This window comes from Balearica regulorum, chromosome Z (genome assembly GCF_011004875.1).
Source record: "Balearica regulorum gibbericeps isolate bBalReg1 chromosome Z, bBalReg1.pri, whole genome shotgun sequence".
Classification (NCBI taxonomy): Eukaryota; Metazoa; Chordata; class Aves; order Gruiformes; family Gruidae; genus Balearica; species Balearica regulorum.
The window spans coordinates 62840099-62851208 of record NC_046220.1 but is presented as its reverse complement, the minus strand read 5'-3'; the positions used below and the strand labels follow the sequence as shown (position 1 = coordinate 62851208).

At 43.5% G+C, this 11110-nt stretch overlaps 1 protein-coding gene across 2 annotated transcripts in view; it reads left to right on the top strand.

The window, feature by feature from the left end:
• The first annotated feature begins 337 nt into the window (after positions 1–337).
• Positions 338–11110, top strand: part of MAST4 (microtubule associated serine/threonine kinase family member 4) — a 285948-nt gene continuing 275175 nt past the window's right edge. For both annotated transcript variants that reach the window (XM_075739819.1, XM_075739818.1), the window contains exon 1: positions 338–598. In XM_075739819.1, the coding sequence (XP_075595934.1) occupies positions 353–598 (246 nt within the window). In that variant the 5' untranslated portion in view covers positions 338–352. The remainder of the gene's footprint in view (positions 599–11110) is intronic.

The following is an 11110-nucleotide window of genomic DNA, read 5'->3' as shown; positions in this document are numbered from 1 at the left end:
GCCCGCTTCTGTCCGCGCCGCCCTAAAACCGCTCCGCCATCGGAGCTGCCGGGTCCCCGCGGCGGCTCCTTCCCTTCCCTTCCCCTCCCCTCCCGTCCCCGCCCCGTTACCTGCCACCCTCCCGCAGCGCTCAGCTCCGCCGCACCGGACCCGCCCCCGCCGCGCCATTGGCTACGCTCGGCCCGGCCCGGCCCCGCCCCGCCCGGAGGCACCACCCGCCGCCGAGAGCGCGGTGGCCAGCCTGGCCCGGGGAGCGTTGCTGCCGCCGCCGCGACGGTGCGCTCTGCGGGGTGGGGGAACCGCAGCTGCCGGCGGCAGGGCATGCGGGCGGAGCGGCTCTGAACCCCCGGCCATGGCTGAGAAAGTTTCGGCGGCTCCGGAACGGCCGCTGCGCGCCGGCCACGTCGGCTCTTCTTGCTCCGGCTCCTCCTCCGGCTCGGAAACTCTCTCCGAGGAGGGGGAGCCCGGCGGCAGCGTGGTGGCGGCGGCCCCCGGCGACGCGGCGGGGCGGCTGCGGCGGCGGCCGGGCGAGGAGCGGGCGAGCCCCGGCGGGCGGGCGGAGGACGACGCCGCCTCACTGGAGGAGCGGGATGAGGAGGTGCGCGGGGCTGGAGCGGTGGTGCTTGGTTCTCCCGTCTGGGGGTACTGGGGGCGCGCTGAGAGCCCCCGCCCAAAGCGACCCGCCCGGAGTGGGGGGCAGAGGTGCCCTCCGCGGGGGGGAGCGGTTTCGTGCTCACCTGGGCGCAGCCCCTTCGTGTCACCTCTGTTCCTAAACCCTCGGCGTTCTTGTTTCTCCTTCCCCCAGCTCTGGCCCCTTCTGGCTGCCGATATTGTGGATTGGGGCTTTTTATATGGAAGGGGTATTTTTTGTTTTAAGAAACCTTGGCTTTTCTAGCATATCACCTTTGGATAGCGTTGCTCTAAAGCAAACTTCAATGTCAGATGGAAGTGATGGGCAAGCCTCTAAACTATACTAATCCTCTTGGGAGAGCTAATGACAGGCTGTGGATTATGGAGGAACTCTGTGGGTGATGAATCTGTAGTGTGATACGTGTGTTGTTCCCTCCCCTCCTGATCTAGCTGCGATACCTCCTAACGGCACTCACTTTTGTTTTGTTTTAAAAACAAAACCCCCACTACGTTACAGTAAAGTGACCCTTTTGTGTCTGAGACTGATTTTTTTTTTTTTTTTCTTCTTGCATGGTTTGCACTCCTTAAAGGTATTTCTTGCTGTGGCCCCCAAACCAAGTGCATTGTTCTGTCTGGCTGTTGCTCTACTTCGCCTTTGTACATAATCTCTTTTATGCCTTAGTTGAGTGGTTGACTTGCCCTTTGTTGTGGCCAACTTTTTAATTTGCTCTTAGGTGTTTTTTCTTTGTTTTATGCCTTTATGCGGCTGGATGTGCAAAGGTGTGGGTTTTCTGAAACCCTGGCATTTCTGAATGAATATCTGCGAAGTGCTGGCTGAAGTTATTTGCAACTGGTAAAGCTGTATTTGCCAGGAATGTTTCCCTCCACTGTAATGGCTGTTTATGTAGCTCCTGTTTTTCCCCTTTATTCCCTGATGCCTCCTCTGTTGAGTTGAATTGGTACAATTGTAGGACAGCATAGTGAATTGGATCTAAATATAACACTCTGTATCCCCTTTTCTTTAAACTTGGATGAGGTTCCTGGTCTGTTTCAACTGTATGAGCCCACAAAGGGTAGAATGTATTTACAGCGATGTGCATTTATGATAGTAGTAGAATGAATGTGGATATATCCACATAATTTGGTTTTTTTTAGTAGAGATGTGAACTTGCTTTATTCACTGAACTGAGTAGATCTGTAGCTGCTGTTAGCATGGTGTTTGCTGGCAGGTAATTAATATATCCTGCTTCTCGGCAGGTCTTGTACGTGTGGGTAGGGGCTGTGCTTACCACAATTATGTGGTGTCTAGTTGTTTTGGTGCTCAGGTGGTAAGTCTGCAAAACACCCTGTAGAAATACACAAAGACTGTCTGTTCGGTTAGCTGAACTCAAAGCCGCTGGCAGACCAGTTAACTTCTGGTTAAGGCTGGTTATTTCTGTGCGTGCTTTAGAGATGAATTATAAGCACCTTTTGAGTTGAATGTACAGGGAAGGTAAGGCTGAAAAGAAGTCAACATTGTGTTCATTGATATTTGAAATTCTATATGGGCAATCTGATACTAGCTGCAGGTGAGGTAATTCTAGAAGATACCAGCATAAACTCATTTTAATGTAGTGGGAAAGCTTGCTTAGAATATGCAGCCTTCTTCCCTCCCCTTTATTCCCCTCTGCTAGATTCCTTCGTTGTCTGAAACAAATCTTTTTTTGTCTGTGTTTTTTGTGCTGTGGTTTTCCCCATCCTTCCATTTTGGTGTAGTTAGTGCCTGCAGCTGAATTCCTGTCTACCTGCAGCGCCACCTGACAAATCCACCTGTATAATCGTAATTTTTTTGTGCAAGGACACCACAATGCGTTACAGTGCAGAAACAAACAGATGCATGTTAATTTTAAACTGAGAGAGCACCTATGTTACTTGCACACTGAAACCTTCAAGGATAGTGGGACAAGGCAAGACTGAAGTCTGAGATGAACATACAGATGATTTCAGGCTTTCTTTATGTACTACCTGCCAAAAGTGTAACATTGAGAGAAGTGCTTGAAGATACCATTTTCACATTGACATCCCATCCAATTAGTCAAATAATGAAAATTTTTATGTTTTCTGCAGTGTTCTAACTTCTTTTGGTTTTACTGATCTTCAGCACTAGGTCCTGCTTTTGCAGGTTTCATTTCTCCTTTTGCCCTGTCCTTCCTCCTGTTGCTAACATAGCAGGATTGAATTTGTTGTCACGGCTGTTCAGTATCCTTTAGACAGCAGTGAAACAGATTGTCCTGATACCTCTCTTGATGCTACTTTAGCTGTCAGTAAATTCTTCAAAGCCATGACATGAAAAATATTTTCAAACTAAATGGGTAATTAGAAAGTATGCATATTTTCCCATATATGTTAACTACTTCATGTGGTATTCCAGTAGAACTATTTATTCTCCTGTGACATTGTATACAACATACTTGACAACTCTGATCTTGTCTCCTTCTAGACCTCTTCTTTAGACTAAACAACCCCAGTGGCTTTAATCTTCACTTATAGAATGTGTTTCTAGACATATGATCATTCTTGTTGCCGTCTCGTGGACTCTTTCCAGCTGGTCACATCTGTCTTGAAGTATGACATCAAAAACCAGGATGTCATACTCAGATTCAGGCCTTGCCAGAGCTGAATAGAACAGAAAGATTATTTTACAGGTCTCAAGTGGTGGTGTTATTTACATAGCTGAGACTGCTCTTTTACAGTTTGTAGTCTGTTACGAGTTTTCTTTCTGAAGAATGGATGTGAACATTTCTACTCTACCAAAAAAGAATGGTTTGTCTCCTCAGCTCAGTGAAGGAAACTTAGTGCTGTCACTTAGGGTAGGACTTGCTCCTTCTATGTCCAGAAATTAAATAGTAGAACTGAAAGCTTGATAACTTGTCTTCTGAATATCACATCTTGAAAGAGTTAATTCCTGGAGGCAAATGGGAAGGAAGTGTCAAGGTGGGAAGAGAAGGTACATCACTCCTTCCCCCCCTGCCCTTTTTTCTTATTATAATGGCTTCATCCTACTGTTCCATAAACTTCACCTTAAAAAGTACTAAAAAATAACCAAAGAAAAGCAGTCTCTCATTTCATGTAAGCAAGAACAAATGATAGTTCACAAGAGGGACCTGGACAGGCTGGAGAGGTGGGCCTGTGCGAATCGCATGAAGTTCCACAAGGCCAAGTGCAAGGTCCTGCACGTGGGTCGGCGCAATCCCAAGCACAACTATAGGCTGGGCGAGGAATGGATTGAAAGCAGCCCTGAGGAGAAGGACTTGGGGGTATTGATTGATGAGAAGCTCAACGTGAGCCGGCAGTGTGCGCTTGCAGCCCAGAAAGCCAACCGTGTCCTGGGCTGCATCCAAAGAGGTGTGACCAGCAGGTCGAGGGAGGTGATCCTGTCCCTCTACTCCGCTCTTGTGAGACCCCACCTGGAGTACTGCGTCCAGCTCTGGGGGCCCCAGTACAGGAGAGACATGGAGCTGTTGGAGGGAGTCCAGAGGAGGGCCACGAAGCTGATCAGAGGGCTGGAGCACCTCTCCTATGAGGACAGGCTGAGAGAGTTGGGATTGTTAGCCTGGAGAAAAGGTGGCTCTGGGGAGATCTAATTGCAGCTTACCAGTACCTGAAGGGGCCTACAGGAAAGATGGTGAGGGACTGTTTATGAGGGAGTGTAGTGACAGGGCAAGGGGTAATGGGTTTAAGCTGAAGGAGAGTCGATTTAGACTACATGTTAGAAAGAAATTCTTTACTGTGAGGGTGATGAGGCACTGGAACATGTTGCCCAGAGAGGTTGTGGATGCCCCATCCCTGGAAGTGTTTTAAGACCAGGTTGGATGAGGCTTTGGGCAACCTGGTCTAGTGGAGGGTGTCCCTGCCCACAGCAGGGGGGGTTGGAACTAGATGATGTTTAAGGTCCCTTCCAACTCAAACCGTTCTATGATTCTAAGATTACGGCCATCAGTTACTAAAGTGTTTTTGATGTCTTACTCTGAGATCTTTGAAACATGAGAATTAAACATGGCTTTAACTTCACGTGGGAAGTACTATGCTTCTGGAACATCAGTGCATTGAAGTGCTGTGGATAGCAAACACCTGAAACTCAAAAGAATTAAAGCACATTATTTGCCTCTGCTTTTGTGAGGTGAGTGGCTAATTGCTGACAGAAGCAGGCAGGATGAGATTGCATGGTGGAGGGCACTTGAGGCAAACACTACGTGAAGGATGTCTTGCTGCTTTACTAACACGGAATGGTTGTTTAGGTTTTTTTAAGGATTATTCTGTATTATCTTTAGAACTCTTCTTGTTGGAAAGAGTGTTTTCCAGAGTCTCAAGAGAGGAGTTGAAGCTGGGCAACAGCATGCTTTCTGTAGTAATCTGGCTACTTCTACAGTCTGTGAGTAGTCAATACCAGACTGGGATTATGGAGGAAAGGATAAATGCAAAAAAACCCCAGGGTTTTCCCATTTTCCGTTCTCTTGTTTTCCATCTTCTCTACGTTATTCTTCCTTTTGGCAAAAGAAAGTGACTGTGAACAGGAAATGTGTTTTATGAGGCTTATTAAGGCAAATGCAGCCAAATGTCATTGGCTGCATTAGTTTCTCTTATTCAAAATGTCTTACAGTCTTTCAGTCCAGCATGGGATGTGATTTTTTTGATGGTGGTTTCCAGATCTTAGTGTTGTACAGGGCAGGTGAGAGCTCATTTGGGTTAATCTTGTTTCTTAAAAAGAGGCTGAAGGCAAGCTGTGGTTTCCTTGCCTACATCAGTAATCTCAAGGATCTGAAGGTTAAATTGTGTGTCTTGAACTTGTCTGTCTTTTCCATCTCTGTCAGCTGACCTACTCAAAGAGCTTATCTTTCTACAAACCTTGTCATAGTAACTGGGAATACACATTGCTTACCAGAGCAGAGTAGCAAGCCAGGGAGGATCAGCAGTCGTTCAGGGAGAATACTACTTTGTCATATAGCACAGCTGTCTTGGTGTGAAATGGATCCAAAAGTTTCTGAACTTGCCAGTGGCTTCTGAATTACTATAGTAATTCTTCATTCTTTTTAGATACTTAAAAAAACCCAAAACAAACTTGAACAAAACCATTCACAAAAAAAGGGGAAAGTATGTATTTTGTATTTTGTTCTCAAATAATTTCAATTCTTGCTCTGTAAATTAAATGTTTGGCACTGAAGTGGCTATCAGAGTTGATAAGACTTGATCCCATGTTGAAAAGACGAGCAATGTGAAAAGATGATTGCTCATGAAAAATGTCCACTGACCTTTGAAGCTGATTATTCTACATTTTCTCCTACTCTCTAGTTGATGTGTATAATGTATTAAAAAAGATACTTCACAGAGTGAGAAGTACAAAAGCTTTTTCTGTTGCTGCTAACTCTTCTCCTGAATCTGCATTCTTGCTGTTTATGTTGCAATCTGTTGTGGCTTCAGGGGGACTGTATGGTGAGAATTAATTACTGGGAAGCTAAGATTCTGTCATGAAAGTACTTATAGCAAGGTGAAGAGGGTGATAAAGAAAGTATTGCTCTAAAAGCTGCTCTTTCACACATTTGTCCGTAAGCATATGCCCACTACAGAGCTGCAGTACCTCCAGCATTACAGATTGTCTGCTGGATCTTCACCTCAACGAAACTGTAGTGTAACGTGGGGGAGGGGTGAAAATAAAAAATGCTTTGGGATAAAGTAAGCAAAGAGTGTGTGAAGTGATGCCAATGTTTACATGTCATCCATGTATAATGGAGATGTCGGTAGTTCTGCCAAAATGTCCGTGTGACCTAACTAGTAGGAATGTTTTTGTTACCTTTCTCTTTTCCCCTCCTGCTTGTCCTGTTGAAGTACAAACCATGGGGCATGCGGAGATACCATAGGCTTTTTCTTTTCATTGTTTCAGACTTTCTTGTCTCTGACAGTGATGGATCATTCCCTGTTGTAGCACACCCTGAATGTTACAGCTACCTAGAGATGAATTGCCTAATTGCTAGAGTGTGATCCTGAGATCTTACTACGGGATAGGAATGCAGTCATAAAATGTATACTTCTCAGGGTTGAAATGATTGCAGTGGGATTAAATAAACACTCATCTAGCCTAGAGCAGCCACAAAACTGTTCTTGTGTCACGCAAGCCAGAGGAACTACATTGCTCTTGTTTTTTTAGATATGTTTGTGATAAATTACCTATAAAGTTAAATACTTTACACTTTAGGTGTGTAGGGCTGTCTCAACAGTCATGTAAAACAGTTTCTTGATTTGCTTTTAGGAAAAAAATCTATGTTTGTCTCCTATTTTAAATTTTCTATGTGCAGGACAGGCCCTTTAAGGTACATGATAATATGCACCCTTATCTCAGAAATACACTGTGGATGAGGAGGGACACATGGTTGAGGGCTTTATCTAATACAGCTGTGTGGTGTTGCCTGATGTTTTAGATTATCTTTACAACAGTAATATTTGCAGCTCTCTGGAGCTTGTTTTCAAGACATTTAGTGGGTATTAATAAGCCCATAACTAGAGCATCTCCCTTCTCACTTGAAATAAGTGAGAGCTGAAGAAACAGATTCGTGCATTGAGTTGCATATCTGTTTTCATGGGCCGGAACTATTCAGATACTTAAAATCCTCCTGGAAGGAGGTGGGTGAGAACCTGATAATTACAGTCTTCAAACAAAAATTTAAATGTATTTGCAAAGATGGTTGGCTGGGCCTTTTGCACCCTTCAAATTTTACAGGTAGGAAGACGTAGTCCCGAGGCTAATCTTCAGGATGCCTTACTATCTGTACATTCAACTGTGAAATCAAATGTAGAGAAACATCTTTTCTGAAAAGCTGCAGCTGTGTAGAAGGAGGAATGCCTAAGTCCAGTGTAGTCTGCTGCCTTTGACAGCATTTTGGCTAAATGTAAGTTGCTTTGAACTGAATGTCAGTAAACATAATATGGTGCTACTCTTGTACTGTGAGGGAGGCCCATATGATGGGGCTGCTCTGCTAGCAGTAACAGTTTGTGTGAAGTTGAGTTTACACAAAGGGATAAGAATATATTGTATAAGGCATAGAATACGAGCACTGTCAAGAGCACTGCAAATGAGAAGATCCTCGAGCTAGCAAGCTGAGCAGTTAAATAGCCTTTTACTGCAACAATCCATTTAATGGGATAACTTTCCTCTTGGTTTTGTTGCATATTATGCACTCTCTCCCCCTACCCCAAAGCACAACTGTGATCTCAAAGATTGCCATGCTGAGGCATTAATACATATCAAATACTTAGTTTCTGATGTTGCTATTTGGGCTACCTGGAGTTGGCAAACATTAACTGCAGTTGCTGTTCTGTACAAGGCATGAGAAAAAATATTTACCCTTAATTTAGAGGAAAAACCTGAAATGCACAATTTGGGGTCTTATGAAAAGGGGCGTGATGAATCTGAGAAGATTAGCAATGTTAACAAAGTCCATGAAGTTTTCTATTAAAGCTTCCTTAGACAGAATTGCTCTGACAGCAGGCTGACGGTTTACTCTTACGCCCAATATGGGGAAGCAGATGCCTGTTACAAAGAACTTTAGTGAGGCAGGATCTGCCTGTTCTGTTGCTTGGTTGGGGAATGACCTGTTCTGGCTCTGACTCAAGAGAAATACCAGGTTTTTAATAGCTTGATAAGTGAAAGAAGGGATGAAGAACAAATTCATTTTGTTTCTGGGGTTTTTTTGTACAGTACCAAGCCCCGTCATACAATACCAAGCTTGTGTTGGGAGCTTCTCAATGTTATGGTATCCCAAGCAGTCCTGTGCCTGCTATTGCTAAGCCCCATTTAAAAACAGTGACGTGGACTTCAAATACTCTGCAGTCCAACACCCCCCCCCCCCCAACTTCTAATTATTTGTTGCTTCAGCTTTCAGATTTATGGGGTTTTTAGCTCTTCTCTTGCAGATGTAGAGTTTAAAATTCTTTTTGAAACAAGGCTTTAATAGTTGGGTGGTATTGGTTTTTAAGATGTATGACTGATGAGAAACTTGTGCTTAAAATAATAAAATGCTGGTAGCTCTTTGTGCAGTGATAGAGGGGAAGGAAAAAAGATGCAGGTGCTTGAGGACAAGCTAGCTGAAAAGGTGAAGAACATGGGGAAGTGGTGGCAAACAAACTCTGCTTTGCAATCAAGCCAGGAACCTATCTTAACTTGGCTCAGTAAACCAAAAAGCTAAGTTTTACTTCTCCTTTCCTAGTTGAAAGGAATGCTCTCATCAAACTTCCCAGCTGAAAGACTGTCCTGCTCCAGCCAGGGAGCAGTGGGTTAAATATCTTGCCCTCCTGTACAAATGTAACTAAACTGATGAATTTCTGCCATTCTGAGGTGAATTACAAGTATGACAAGGATAAAAGCTCGAGTGTTCTGCTGTATAAATAGTAGGCCTTGCAACAGGTTTCTTTAAGTCCCTCTATATTTTAAGTGGGAACTAGGGATGAATGCAGTACTTTTTTCTTTCTTAACCAATATAACCTACAGTCTTGAGCTAGAAGATAAGAGATTTTTTTTTTTTGCTTTTCTGATCAAACAGCTCTGGAAGTGACTTTCAGGAGAAGCAAAAAAAGAAAGAAGCCATGTGCAAGCTACAAAAACCTCTTCCAAAATTAAGTGTAGATGAAAATAACTGATTATAGGATGGCAACCTATATAGCCAAGAAAGATGAATTCCTTGTTGCCTGGCAGAGAAACTTGTATATTAGATGCATTTTGCAGTGGTTTATTGTAACAACTGTGTGTATATAAATATATTATTCTTATTTATTTATTTTTAATTCCTAGAGGGTAGTGCTTATAGACTGACAAACTTCTTTTGTGAGGCCACGCTAGTGGAACTGCATAATTAATTGCACCTGGACTGTTAATGATCCCATTGTTTTTAATAGCCTTGCAATCCTGAGGAAGAGAGTTGTGGGTGAACGGAGCAGATGAACTACTGCACTAAACTGCTAATTTGATTTTCATTGTTACCTCAGGAAACTTTTACTAGAATGTAATAATGCTGTAGCTATGGCTCAGTGGATGCTTTCATTGTAAAGCTGTTGTTCAGGCCATATAACAAAAATATCTCAGATGTCTTTCATTCTGGGTTTCAAGTTTTGTGCATAGTATGTGACAGGGAAGGGCAGGGTGAATTGTGCCTCACATATTTTGATCTGAGCTAGCTAACAATAGATTGTTTACAAAAAGTTAACCTTTAGCTCAATTGGGTCTTTATAGTTTTGATAAGTAGACGGGCTAATGTAAACCTTCTCATATATTTTTAACCTGTTATCAGTGGTTCCTTCCCGTTTGTTCAAATATTGGTGGTGTGTTTTGCACCACTGGAGGACATGTTCCAAAGTTAAAGATGCCATTGATTTCCTTGGAGCAGCTCTGCAGCAACCACACTGCTGCATATTGAATTGGTTGTCCATAATTTGAGAAAATGTGGATCTAAATTACAGACTGATTAGCTGAAAAAGCAAGGAGGTAAACTTGGGCATATCACCTATTGGTCATTGCAGAGCAGTGACATTCATTGACTTCCTTGAGTTTCATTGAGTTCCTGTGTTTGCTGGGCTCAGGGTTGCACTGAATTCTGCTGAGAGAGCGTATGGGCACTCACACCGAGTATGTGTTAAGGTAGTTAGTTGCATGGCATCTGGTCTTCTCAGAAAGGTGATGTGAGTTAAAGAATATCAATAGTGGTTAACAATGGTGTCACTCTATGCTGAATATTACCTTCCCTCTTGCCACCCATTTTTGTGGTCTCCTCTAGTTTGCTTCCATCCAAATCCCGCATGCTTATTTTTAAATTCTCATCAGAGCTAGTAACTAGTGCTGAAAATTGAAGCAACTGAAACTGTAAGGGTTACATTAGGACAGCAGTGGTCCTACAGTTAAAGTAGGAGAGTTACAGGCAGGGTAAGGGTGTGAAAGGAGGATATAAGTTTGTTTAAGGTATAATGATGTGCACTGGGAGAAAACCTTCTCTGTAGTGTTCAATAACCTTTGTGCTTCTAAGTATGTTACTATTAGCGCTGTGTTAACAGGGCCATTAGACATAAAATAAAGGGAGAAACATGTTAAAAATATGTGAAAACTTAATACACACCATCAGGCACCTTAGGTGTAAGCTTGTTTGAGGATGAGGAAAAGAAGTACATCTGAAATTTGCTATGTTGGTAACCACTCAAACAACTGGAAGGTGCAAGCCCTGCTGTTACAGCCCTGCATTACCTCACCTGCATGCTACCCAAGAGAGCAGCTGTGCCAGGAACTGTGGCGTTGTACCTTGTACACATCTGAGGAATAGCCTCACAGCTATATGCGCCCTGGTGACTTACAAGCAGGTAGAGACAGGTTTTATAGCTGTTGGATCTAAAGCACTTTCATTCCAGTCTACTTTCCCAATATGACGCTCATAAGTAGTGGTTTTTGGCATGGTAATTAAATTAAGAA